The 14,344-nt window shown below is 36.7% G+C and overlaps 1 protein-coding gene across 1 annotated transcript in view; it reads right to left on the reverse strand.

The window, feature by feature from the left end:
* The window catches only part of YTHDC2 (YTH domain containing 2), an 88,252-nt gene that overhangs the window by 8,323 nt on the left and 65,585 nt on the right, over positions 1-14,344 (reverse strand). Inside the window, exons 24-25 of the mRNA XM_027869213.1 lie at positions 7,893-8,002; positions 6,678-6,970 (exon numbers count right to left, since the gene is read on the reverse strand). Of these exons, the coding sequence (XP_027725014.1) occupies positions 6,678-6,970; positions 7,893-8,002 (403 nt within the window). The remainder of the gene's footprint in view (positions 1-6,677; positions 6,971-7,892; positions 8,003-14,344) is intronic.

The following is a 14,344-nucleotide window of genomic DNA, read 5'->3' on the forward strand; positions in this document are numbered from 1 at the left end:
TTCTTCTTTCAGTAAATCTCATTGATCTAAAATTATTTCTAGGATGCTACTATGAAACATCATGGCAAATATGCAAATGGAGACACAAAAGAAATTAACAACGAAAACCAGGAAAGGGGCATAAAAGTTCTTTAGCACTTTTTTCACTTTCATTTTTTTCAATTACTTTTGGTATAATAAACAATCTAGTTGTGAAACTTGGAAAATTTCACCATGTTTAAAAACTGTCTAGTAGACCTTAGGTTTAGATGAAGAACTAAACAAGGTTGAAGCTAAATAAAATCGAAATAATGGTGCTGATAATATCAGGACACAGTGAGGAGGTTTAGCTATTTTCTCTTACATGAAAAGAAGTGCTTGTGTCCTTTACCACCAAGATTCTAGCGAGTTCTAGATGGCTAGCATTCAGTTTTAGATCATTGGCTGAGTTGATAATTTCATTAGCTACATAAAATTTTCATTATCTTGTTAACCCTTGCTATACCTTCTGATAATTCTTCAATGGGATCACCTCAGTAGTTATCCATGCCTTTGTAATCTCAATACTGGATTACCGAAATAAAAGCAGATGCCTTTGAAAACAACAGAAACTTCAGAAGAATATGGTTTTACTTCTAAGTAGTACAAACCGTAAGCTACTCACAGCTCACTGATTCCTGAGTATATACCAATATTGCCTTTGAAACAAAATTTCTGAATAATTTTAACATTGTTAATAGAAACTCATATTCATCGTTATTTTTTCTCTTTAGTATTAAACATTTATTAATTTATTTTTAGTTTTCAACATTCACTTCCACAAGATTTTGAGTTCCAAATTTTCTCCCCATCTCACCCCGCCCCACATGCCAAGGCAGTATACATTCGAATACCCTTCCCCTTAATCTGCCCTCCCTTCTATCACACCTCCCCTTCCCTTATCCCCTTCCTCTTTTATTTTTCTGTAGGGCAGGATGGATTTCTACATTCCATTGCCTGTATATTTTATTTCCCAGTTGCATGTGAAAACAATTTTTAACATTTGTTTTTTAAAACTTTGGGTTCCAAATTTTCTCTCTTCCTCCCTCCCTCCCTCTCCACCGTCATTGAGAAGGCAAGCAACTTGATTTAGGTTAGACGTGTGTAGTCATGTAAAACATTTCCATGGTAGTTATGTTTTGAAAAACTAACTTTATCCCGCCCCCCTCCCCGCCTATTTATTTTATTCTTTCTTTTAACCCTGTCCCTCCTCAGAAGTGTTTGCTTTTGATTACCCCCTCCCCCAATCTGCCCTCCTTTCTATCATCTCCCTGATCTCTTATCCCCTTTCCCCCCATTTTCCTGTAGGGTAAGACAGATTTCTATACTCAATTGAGTGTGTATGTTATTCCCTCCTTAAGCCAAATCCTATGAGAATAAGATTCACTCATTCCCTCTCACCATTCCCCACTTCCCCTCACTCTAAAAGCTTTTTCTTGTCTGTTTTATGTGAGATAATTTACCCCATTCTACCTCTCCCTTTCTCCTTCTCCCAGTATAATCCTCTATCACCCCTTAATTTTATTTTTTGGGTATCATCCCTTCATCTTCAACTTGCCCTGTGCCCTCTATCCATCTATCTACCTATAGAATTATTCCCCCCCTCCAACTACCCTAATACTGACAAAGGTCTCATGAGTTACAAAGATCATCTTTCCACGTGGGAATATAAACAGTTCAACTTTAGTAAGTCCCTTATAATTTCTCTTTCCTGTTTACCTTTTCATGCTTCTCTTGAGTCTTGTATTTGAAAGTCAAATTTTTATTCAGCTCTGGTCTTTTCATCAAGAATGCTTGATAGTCCTCTATTTCACTGAATATCCACTTTTTCCCCTGAAGGATTATACTCAGTTTTGCTGGGTAGGTGATTCTTGGCTGTAATCCTATCTCCTTTGCCATCCAGAATATTATTTTCCAAGCCCTCCAATCCCTTAATGTAGAAGCTGCTAAATCTTGTGTTACCCTGATTGTGTTTCCATAACAGTTGAATTGTTTCTTTCTGGCTACTTGCAATATTTTCTCCTTGACCTCGGAACTCTGGAATTTGGCTACAATATTCCTAGGAATTTTCCTTTGGGGATCACTTTCAGGAAGTGATCAGTAGATTCTTTCCATTTCTATTTTACCCTCTGGTTCTAGAATATCAGGGTAGTTTTCCTTGAGAATTTCTTGAAAGATGATGTCTAGGCTCTTTTTTTGATCATGGCTTTCAGATAGTCCAATAATTTTAAAATTCTCTCTCCTGGATCTATTTTCCAGGTCAGTTGTTTTTCCAATGAGATATTTCACACTGTCTTCTATTTTTTCATTCTTTTGTTTTGTTTTACAATGTTTTGATTTCTCATAAAATCACTAGCTTCCATTTGTTCCATTTTAATTTTTAAGGAAGTATTTTCTTCAGTGAGCTTTTGGACTTCCTTTTCCATTTGGCCAATTCTGCTTTTGAAGGTATTCTTCTCCTCATTGGCTTTTTGGTCCTCTTTTGCCATTTGGGTTAAGCTATTTTTTAAGGTGTTATTTTCTTCAGTATTTTTTGGGTCTCCTTTAGCAAGCTGTTGACTTGTTTTTCATGATTTTCTTGTATCACTCTCATTTCTTTTTCCAGTTTTTCCTCTACTTCCCTTACTTGATTCTCAAAATCCTTTCTGAGCTCTTCCATGGCCTGGGACTGATTCATATTTTTCTTGGAGGCTTTGGATGTAGGAGCTTTGACTTTGTTTTCTTCTGGTTGTATGTTTTGATCTTCTTTGTCACCAAAGAAAGATTCTACAGTCTGACTTTTTTTGTGCAGTTTGCTCATGTTTCCAACCAATTACTTGAGTTACAAACTCTTTGTTAAGGTACAGGTCTGCTTCCAGTGTGGGGAATGTACTGTCCCAAACTTCAGGGGTTTTGTGTGGCTGATTTCAGAGATACTTCTAGGGACTTGTAAATTTTCAGTTCATCTAAGGTGGTATGACCAAGAGCGAGGTGTTTACTCCTTTCCTGGCCTGTGCTCTGGTCTATGAGTGACCACAAGAACTCTTTTCTGCCTTGGAACTGTGAGAAAGATTTCCTCTCCACCACCATTACAAGCTCCACCATGCCAGACCTCCTCCTCGCCCTAGGACCACCACCCAGAACTGTGACCCAGATCCAAGCACAGGCAAGAGCAAGAGAATTCTGCCTCAGTGTCAGCAAAGAGAGCCCTGCAATCCCCTCTGATCAGTGCTTGATCCCTCTTCCACCTTTGGGCCAAGAGTTCCACAAGCAGCCACCACCCTGAGGCTGCAGCTAGGACTGGGGCTGGGACCGAGTTCCTCTCTCACCACAGTCAGACATACCTTTCCTGCTGACTTTCTAAGTTATCTTTGGCGTTTGTGGGTTGAGAAGTCTGGAAACTGCCACAGCTCCCCTTGATTAATCCCTTCAGGTTTGCTGAGGCCATTTTTGCCGGTGAGGCCCATGCTGAACTGCGCTCCTCTCCCAGCTTGGGGCAATAGAACTTTCCAATCAACCACTCAGGTTGTCTTGGGCTGGAAATTTGTTTCACTCTGCCTTTTTGTGGGTTCTGCTGCTCTAGAATTTTTTTAAAGCCATTTTTTAACAGGTATTTTGGAGGGGTTTCAGGGAGAGCTCAAGCAAGTCACTGCTTTCACTCTGTCATCTTGGCTCCGCCCCATATTCATCACTTTAATCAGAGCATTTATTAAGTGCTTACTACTTGCCAGGCATTGTGCTAAGTGCTAGGCTGCCTGCTATCACACTTGGAACCATAAAGATTGGGACCTCAGTAATGTTAATACAATACTATCAAACTTAAAAGATACATTACTCCCTTCATTAACAATTAATAAACTTTTCAGAGATGTAAAAAGATTTGCTTGGGTGTGTTGGAAACATCTGTACTGTCAAAACAAAACACAGTAATACATTTATATTTTTTAACCTCAGGCAAAGCCTAAAAGCACACTCACTAGGGCATAGATACCAGTCCTTGCATGGAGTCAAGCGCATGCTCCACAAACAGGACATCTTCTAAGTGAGCCTCATCCCCTCATAAGGCCTCACCTTATAATAACGACTGAGCTAGTGCTACTTCTGAGTTTAATCTGGTCCCTAGGAATCCAGGTATCTTCCAAGTACTCCCAGTTATCCACTTACAGTATATGAAAAGGAAGCTCCTTATAAGCTCCTTGAGGGCAGAGACTATCTTTCTTTTTTGTACTTGTATCCCTAGCACTTAGTACAGTGCCTGGTACATAGTATGCACTTCATAAATGTTTATTGATTTCAACACTATACTAATGCTATCTTTTATCATAGGAGATAATCACCAACAGGTACTGAAGGTTAGGAAATTTGCATCTCTTGCTCCCTAACCCTAAAGCTTCAGAGACCATTACCCATAACTGGAATTTTGGCATTACCCTCCATAATTATAATATCTTATTTTTCCATCTCTTACTGTTTCACTTCTCCTCTAGCCTTTCCTTTTATAGCTACCAGCAGTGTTCTTCCATCCTTCTCTATTTTGCCATTCCATCATCCCTGCTCTGGCCTCACTTTTCTCTTTTTAGAGCCAATTCTTTAGGTGACCGATTCAACTAGAAACTGTCTTCTACCCTCGCCCCCTCATCCTATCACATTTCAAATTCAAATAATTCTCAACCCCATATTTCCCTCAACATCTGAATTCTCTGCTTCTACTCCTAAGCTACTAAATGGTACTGGAAGAAATCACACTATCATGTTGACTAGGTCAACTAAAAATTCTGAATTTCATCTTATTTGCATAGTAATATTACATAGCAGGCACTTAATAAATGCTTATTAATTTTTCATTTGTCATAATTTTTTCCTTTCTTACTTACATTTCAACTTCCTCTGAACTACTACTCTGGCTTAAAAACAATTTCGTTTTTGTTTTTTTTTTGTTTCCAACAAGAACCATCTATCTCAATGTGAGAGGAGGCACAGACACTAATTTGGTCATAAGTCTTATAAGTAGGCCTGTACATTTTGGAAGCTTTGTTGATATGATGTGTTAAAAAACCAGAAATTTCACATCTAGACCCTTACGTACTGCATTTTTGAAGAAGTGCAGAAAGAACTCAGAAAATTTGGAGGCCAAGAGGCTTGTGTTTAACACACTATTCAATTTGGACCTACTTGCCAAATCTATTATGTCAGTGACTGAAAGGAACATCCTTTTATGTGACATTTTTCAAATACTTCGTAGCCTTTCAGGTATGCATGGCCTTGCTAGTTTGGGCAGTTTCAAGTGTCCTTGAAGTAGGCTTGGAGATCTGAACCCCTTTGTCTTGAACGATAACATAACGCTCTCCCAATTCAGTATCAAACCATTTTCAAAAATCACTTCATAGAGCTGCCCTCAAGGAGCTTACAAGGAGCTTCCTTTCCATATACTGTAAGTGGATGACTGGGAGTACTCTGAAGATATCTGGATTCCTAGGGACCAGATAAAACTCAGAAACAGCACTAGCTCAGTCATTATTATAAGGTGAGGCCTTATGAGGGGATGAGGCTCATTTAGAAGTTGTCCTGCTCGTGGAGCATGCACTTGGCTCCATGTAAGGACTAGTATCCAAGCCCTAGTGAGACTGCTTTTAGGCTTTGCCTGAGGTTAAAAAATATAAATGTATAAATAATAGATAAATAATAAAATAGAGAATTTACTCTATTATTTTGTTTTAGTATGGTCCTATGATTTCAATGATGTGGAGGGTTCCCAGTGAGAAAGCTCCTACCTACTCAAAAATTTCTGCCTCCATCTCATACAGGATAAAATATAAACTCTTTATGCTGACATTTTTATTCCTTCACACTCTACCTACCATAGTCTCATTTCAATTATTCTTCTCTATGACCTCTATGTTTTAGCCACCCTGACTACTAGTTGTTCCCAGGATTAGACATTTGTCTCCCCCCGCTTTCCCTACGGCTCTGTGCATCTGCATGACTAGGATTCACTCTATCCTCACCCCCACTTCTCAGAAGCCTTATCTTTTCTAGGCTCAGTTCAGATGCTAAATCCTCTATGAAGCCTTCCCTATCTCCCAAAGAGTTAGTGTTTTCTTCTCCCTCAATTCTGCTACTGTTATATCTACCTGCGTATGTAATTTGAACACTTAAGTAAAATGTAAAATCCTTGAGGGTAGGCCCTCATTACCTCATGCTTAAGGTAATAAGAGAATCACAGGCTCTCTTCCTATCCCTGGGATATACTCTGTCCTCACCTTTACCTTACAGAATCAATGGCTTCCTTTAAGGCTCAGCTCAAGTGCCATCTCCCACAAGACCCTATCTTGATACTACCTTGATGCCTATTGTGATCCCTCTGGTTACCAGAGCCCCTATACCCACAAGGAAATTATGTTGAATTTAAGGGGGGGGGAACAGGATTTCAAGAGAGCAATTATTTTATACTGATACTGCTATTATGGCTCTATATGTGTTTTGCTTAAGCCTATATTTTAATTTTATCCTTGAATTCTGAGGGAAGAAGAGGAAAATTGAGCGGAAGAGGGAAAACAGGAAAGAAGGAGAAGAGGATGGAAAGGGCTAAATGTTACAGTAAATTTTTCTACATACAGAAATTTTCTTCATCCAATTTCCTGAAGCTAATGCTAACCTTCATAAAAATCTAAAACATTTACCTTTCTGCATTAGAGGAATCATCAGAGAATTCAGTATCTGCTGAACTTTTCCTGCTATTATTTGACCTCCAAGAAGATGCCAAAGGAAGTTCCTCTGAAGACATTGGTCTTGGTCGCTGGCCAATACCTGATGGTTGCTGCAGTCCTGCAGACTGTTCTTCTGTGCTTAAAACAGATATAATTGCTCTTATGGTTGCTTCATCAACTTGAGACCAAGGCTTAGAAGGAGCTCTCATACGACGCAAAAATAAGCTATGCCATTTCTGTCTGAGTTGGAGCAATAAGCTGGCAGCCTGTAATTAATTTTTATTCAATTAGAATTCATATTGAAGCAGAGGATATAAAAACTATTTGCTTTATTCAGGGGATTTTGCAATTTTCAATGAACAAAACTTGTGCTTATTTTCCTCATAATTTTACCCATACTTTTAGTTTATTTTTTTTCTGGCTTGTTTTTTTTTAAAAATTTATTTAATATTTTATTTTCCCCCAATTACATGTAAAAACAATTTTTAACATTTGTTTTTAAAATTCTGAGTTCCAAATTCTCTCCTTTCCTCCTTCCTCGCCATGCTCATTGAGAAGGCAAGCAATTTGATACACATAATTTGAAAGAAAAACTGTTGTCTCCTTTTTCCTGACACCTCCCCCCGCCCCCATCTCTCTCCTTCTATGCCTCCCTCTCTCTCTTCTCTTCCTAGATACATAAATAGAAAGAAGTTCTTAGGAGCATAGAATTTAAAGATGGAAGGGACATCAGAAATAGTCTACTTCAGCTTCTTAATTTTACAAATATTAGGAAACTGAGGCTTAAAGAGGCGATACGACACATGTAGTAAATGAGAGAAGGGATTCACACCCTAGATTTTCTGACTTTAAATCTCATGTTTATGTACCATTCTCTCTCTCTCTCTCTTTTTTTTTCTTAAACTATTATAGTTCTGTGTTCTGTGAAGAACTATTGTCAGAAATATTTCCAGGTTCACTGAAATACTACCTAACTTTTCTCCCTAACACTGCCATCTTTACAGCCAAGAACTTGATTTTTCTATCTATCCTTGGACTGAGCAAAAAACTCATCTGAAGATGGAGTCTACAGTGAGAATAACAACAAAAAAGGTTTCCCTCAATATTCAGGGGAGAGAATTGGTTATAAAAATCACACAAACAAGAAGTTGCTAAATATGTTTATATAGTGTACTAAAAGAGAACTACCTCTGGATCCATTTTGAAATTTAGCCATTCATCCAGTTTCAATGCAGCCAAATTAGCAGTGGTTCTATCTTCCATTTCACTGTCACTGCTGTCATTAGGAACACCATCCACTTTTCAAACAAAATATTAAGGAAGAAAAAAAATACATAAATTTTAGCACATATTTCAGGGCAGAAAAAAATCTTAAAAGATGTTTCTAAGGAATGTTCCCATGCTTACATAAATCTTCCTGACTTACTTAAATATTTATGTGGACAGATCTCTTCCGGTTTTCTCTGTTTCAAAAGCCAGCAAGGAAGAATGGGAGGGGAGGTGACATAAGAAAAGCAAACATCCTTCAGGAAAGCTCAAGTAGTCAAAGTAGATATTTGTATGTAAAGCATTTTGAAAACCTTAAAATACTATTTAAATTCAGTTATTATTATAGTCAAGAATGCACATACAAATCTTGAGATATTTTGGAACTACAGAAATCATGATAAAACTTTATAATCTGTATTCACTACTCAAAAACACTGTACATTCATATACGTTCCCTCCAACAAGGAAGACCACAAATTACCCATGGCTACCTATTTGATGTGACTCTTGTCTTCTTGCAAATTTGTCACAGCAATTAGTTTACCTGACATAGCCTTCCTCTTTCCCTTATCACTAAGACACCAGTGGAGCACCTGAGGTATCCACCAGTTATTACTCGTGTTTTCCAGATAACTAGTCCATTTTCTTTTTTGAGTCATCCAGTCTTTGAGAACGTGTTACTCTTGTTCTTTACTGTTTTTCTTTTTCATTGTCATCATATATTATGGCCTGTTTATACATACCATATGCTTTTCCACTGCCCTCTAGGTGATACTGATTTTGAATTCTTGAAAGACTGTAGCATTCCATGTCCCACAAGTGCAATATTGGTTTTAAAGAGATGGGCCTTTGTATCTGGGAGAAATTTGGGGTCACTAAAAGAGCTTTGCAATTTCCTAGTGCTATTTTCATCCATCTTTATGTCAAAATCTGGGCAACAGACATTCATCAACCATCTGGTTTTTCCTGTGAGATGGTAAGACCAAATTCTTTTGAGTGGTTATGGACATCCTTCAGGAAGCTCTACAATGTCTTCAGGCTTGACACAATCAACACAATTTCATCTGCAAGTAAGAGTGGATGGAGGTCCTTATCACCTCTAGGGAATCCACTTCAACTTGGATTTTGCATTGGAACTCTCCATGACAGCGGCAAACCTAACATTGATGATCAAGGTTTGGTAGAAGCAACATCTCATGCATACAGGATAGGTTAGTTTCTCCCATAAAGTTAACGACTCTTCTGGATTTAATTAGTTTTAGAGTCTAAGGCTCAATGCATTAACATATATATGAAAGCCTAGTGAAGAAAAAGGAGCTTACCACCAAGGCAAAAAATAGGAGTATTATGTACAACTAAATAAATGCTGTATCCCTGCTAAATATCCTTTCTATGCTGCTGTTGTTGCTGTTGTGTCATTTCAGTCATGTCCAACTCTTCAGGACTCCATTTGTTATTTTCTTGGCAAAAATACTGGAATGGTTTGTCACTTACTTCTCCAGTTCATTTTACAGATGAGGAAAATGAGACAAACAAGGTTAAGTGACTTGCCCCGCACCACCAAATAGATGCTAAACCCTTGTTAAACATCCTTTCCATGCTACTGTTAAGTAAAATTAATTTTGCTAAATGGTCTACGAATGCCCCATTTTGTTGCAATGCCAAATCTGAATCACTGGACCTACTTGAATCAGGTCAGGCCCAGAAATCTCAATACACAAATCATGAAAATGTTCTGTGATTTCATAAATTAGGCATTCCTTCCAATGATGCAGATCATAATCCACACAGGTCAATTTTCATTTATGTCCTTCCCCAAATTCTCCACAAGAGAGCCACCCAATGTGCTTGAGGCTTGCCTTCCTCACCTTCTTCAGGCACTGCAAAGAGCCAATGGAACACTCTGGCCACCTATATATCATCCCCTGCTCTCACCAAATGACTAGACCACCTTCTCTGTCATATTACTTAACAAAATCTTTTCTACCCGTTCTTCAGAGTTCTTCATTGGTTGTAGGTGCCTGCTCACATCTTTCACTATATTCTCTGTGTTCATCTTTAGTTCTTCAAGGAAGTGGTGCTCCAGGTCTTGCTGCCATACAAGCAAAACTGATAAAATGTTTTTATTGAAAAGATGGGCCTTTGCTGTTATTGGAAGCTTTGGATTAGCAAAAATGCTCTGTAAGGTCCTAAAACCAATCTAGTTCACTCCTGTATTTGCTTTTAACTCTGGGCTCAACTCACAGTCTATATGTATAATCTAACTCAGATATATATGCTGTTGTATAAGCTCTACTGGGTAGCCTCAATTTTTTAGCTGATGCATGGTGAAATCAGAACAATTGGCATTTTTCATCTGTTTGGTTTTTTCTATGAGGATGGACAAGTCAAATTATTAAGTGATTACAGATCTCTTCCAGGCAGATTGATAATGACTTGGGGATGCAACTAACACAATATCACCCTCAAAAAAGGAACATTTGGGAAACTTTATCACAGAGACTCCTTCTACCACTTGTACTTCTGTGCTAGATATCCTCCATCACAGTGAATACTTATGACAAATATGTATCTCCCTATATTATTCCGTGCCTGAACTTTGTTATCAAATGCTCATTTCTGCTGTTACATCTTCCAAGGAATCCTGAATGATCTTCACATTCAGGAGACAGGAGGTAAGATTCACCTCGCTGCAAAAAAGCCTGTAAGGCAGTATTTTTTAAAAATAAATTTTATTGAAGCTTTTTGCCTTTTTATTATATCATCAACATATATTATTTTATAACATTTATTTTGATATGTCATAAAATTATATCATGTTATATTTTATTTTGTGATATATCATCAGTACATATACCAATTTTATCATCAATTCTTCCTCTCCCAGTGATCCTATATAACATAATTTTTAAATGAAAAAAATAATCAAGACTGATTAACTGAAAAATGTCTAAAAATATATACAACATGCAAAGGGGTAGAGTGAGGTTTTGTCCCTTCTTGTACATTTTCTTTGGTGTCATGCTTGCTTTTTATAATTTTACAGCATTCATTTCTGGTTTGTTTGTTTTTTGTAGTCCTTTTTTCCCTTTTAGTCATCAGATATATATGGCATTTCCCCCAAATAAGTTGAATAACTTTTCATAACCAACAAATACTGAGCACAACAGGATGTCATTCTCTATATTTTTTATATTCCACTGTAAGAAATCACTTGTGAAAGCTTCTTGTTCCTTATCTGTACCCTCATTGAAGGATTCCCTCAATTCCCCTACAGATAAACCTTGTAAACATTTTGAATAGATAGAAAAGTAGGCATATACATCTTTTTTATTATTAAAAAATCTGATTTTTCCTATACCTATGGTATCTTCTCCTCTTTGAAATAACTTGTGTATTGGTCCCTCAATACTCTTTCAATTGTAATGCCTCAAAAACAGATGTCTTCTATGTACAGTTATTCCTTTTCCTACATCCTGGGGGTTAGGCGCATGGTGCCAAAATTGTTTGGCTCTCCCTTTGTACCAGAGAAGTCTGAATTTTTTCTTTTATGGGGTGTTTACAGTACTTTATTGTAAAGTTTGGGTTAAGTATTTGGTCATAGGCTCTGTGTCATCTGTTGGCTTCAACATGTCGTCTGAGGCTTCTGCAAAACTCCCACAAAATTTCCATTTAATTTTTCATGCTAACCCGTAATAAATTGAAACCTTAATGGGGAAAGTTGTGACGTGGAAGGGATAACTGTATACTGGATTTTAATCTGGCTGCTTTTCCCATCTTTGTCCTTTTCATCTGTAAGTACCTCAGAAACTATCATGTTAGAGTTCAAGTGCGGTGGTTTCATTATCATTGCTGACCTGTGTTAAAAGTTATTTTTTTTCCATTTTTTCTTCTGTTTATAGACATTTTTCCAGTTTCATCCTTAAATGCAACTGACATGACTTGCTATGCTTTATTTTAAGTGGTTTTATTCTTCACTGATTCTGTCTGCTCTGTGAAATAATAGTGTTCATAACCATTCATCATTTTTCTTCATAAGATTTTGAAGATTCATTTATATCCTAACTCAATGTTGTCTTTGTCAGCTATTTCTATTTGGTCAGCAAATCAATTATTTGCTAAAGCACATTCTGGAATCTTTTGTGGTCTCCTTGTTGTAGGAATTAATATATATTGGTTTAACTTCTGGGTGAAATTATTATAGTTGGTGTTGATGTAATTTCTGTTGTCCATTTCCCATTTTGATTTTAAGTAGCTTTTTAAAATAATTCAGTTAAATCATCCTAATTGTTCACCATATCTTTTTCTTATTACTTCTTTGTTTTTGTTATGATAAATACTGATTTTAATATGATGAGTCAATAGTCTGTACACATATAGCTGACCATACAATAAATCCCGTGTCAGTAACATTTCTTTTCTAGGCTGTTAAAACATAGTCAATTTCATTCTTTGTGAAGTTACTTCATGCTCACTTTGTCCAGCGCCTACCAATTCTTTTTTTCATAAAGCGTCCATGATATAGAGATGTAAGGCTTTTGTACAATCTCCAAGTATTTGGTCAATTTCATTTCTTTCTCCTGAATCATACTTTCCCATATATTTCTCTCCATCTTCACCTTTTCCCACTTTTCCACTAAAGTCACCAAGTATCACTGTAGATGTACTTGATTTGGAGGATCTTATCAAGTTGTTCATAAAATTCCTATACAATTTATTCTAATCCAGAACAAAAGATAATATACATAAAATGCCTTATAAATCTTAAAAGTTAACACTTAAAAATATTATCTGTTGTTATGTCTTTCAAGGTATGAACAATTTTGATGTATTATGAGAAAAACCTTGTACAAAGATAGTCTTTAAGGCTATGGTTTGTGTGCTACTTACTCAAATGACTCTTTTTTCATTTAACAGTCCATAAGATAAGCACAATGAGATTTTACGGATACATCTTTCAGTCAATTACATTGTAAAGATGTGACCTACTGTGGAACACTTTAAGAAAGCAGGTTCACTCTCTACTTATATCATCCATCAAGAATTCCTCTGATATGAGTATAGATTATTCTCATAAAATTGTTACATAGTTTGGAAAGTAGGCATATAAGTCAACAGTTGTTGACAGGCTTTTGAGCTTTCTTTTTCTTTTTGTTATTTATAAAATTCAAGATTTTTCCATGTCTTTGGTACCTTCTCTTCAAATACTCTGTGAATCTTACTCACTCAACACTCTCACAATTGTTATCACCTCCAGCATAAATACTGTTTATGCACATGTGATCTAATCTCATTGGTACTTCCAAACCTGGGGCAGCTAGATGGCTCTGCGGATACAGTGCTGGGCCTGGAAGCAGGAAGGCTTGACTTAAAATCCTGCCTCAGACAGTTACTAGCTGTGTGACCTGGGGCAAGTCACTTTACCTGTGTCTGCCTAGTAGGCAACTAGGTGGCTTAGTGAATAGAGCACTGGGAGTCAGGAAGACCTGTGTTCAAATCTAGCCTCAGACACTTACTAGGCAAGTTACTTAATCTTTATTTGCCTAAATCCACTGGAGAAGGAAATGGCAAACCACTCCAGTATCTTTGCCAAAAAAGCTCCATGTACAATATGGTCCACACAAAGCCATGATGAGTCAAACATGACTGAACAATTGAAAAACAAATTTCAGAACTGGTTTTTTAATGGCATTTCTACCTACTCAATAAACATATCCAGGAATGTGATATTAGTCTAAGCATGGGGGCTCCACGGTGAAAACAGTTTGTTATAAATTTTTTTCTCCATCTTCTTTTTATTGTTCTTCCAGTTTTATTCCTAAATACTCTCAGAATGACTCTACTTAATTCAATCTTTGCCAAGCTTTTTCAAAATTGGCTTAACTTTTCAGCTTCTCTCTATTTTATAAAGTAATAATAGCTACCACCATTGATCTCCATAAGATTTCATATTTCTAACTGGTGCAGTTGCTCTTAAATTGCTCTCTTTTTACTTGGCAAGTAAGTCAAGTGTTATCTAATTAAAGCAGTTTTTAGGCTTTTTGGGTCTCTCTTTGGTCTCCTTGGCAATTATGCCTGTCAGTGAAACTTCTAAAGGAAATTACTATACTCAGCACCAATGTACTTTTGTCCATCTATATCCCATTTTTAACACTGAAAACTTATTCAAAAAGATTAGGTTAAAGTTATTTTAATGAATACCATAATTTCCTCATTTTTCTTTTCTTTTGGTTTTGTATTCACTTTGATCTTTGCTCTAATAAATTAGTAGTTTGAATGTATAGACAGTTAATTTAGAAGTATTCCCACATAAGCAATGAATTTGTTCAAATTTCCTATCTGTTAACATAATCATTTTCATTTTTTGGTGG

Source organism: Vombatus ursinus, unplaced genomic scaffold (assembly GCF_900497805.2).
Source record: "Vombatus ursinus unplaced genomic scaffold, bare-nosed wombat genome assembly UNPS02014792.1, whole genome shotgun sequence".
In the NCBI taxonomy this organism is placed as follows: Eukaryota; Metazoa; Chordata; class Mammalia; order Diprotodontia; family Vombatidae; genus Vombatus; species Vombatus ursinus.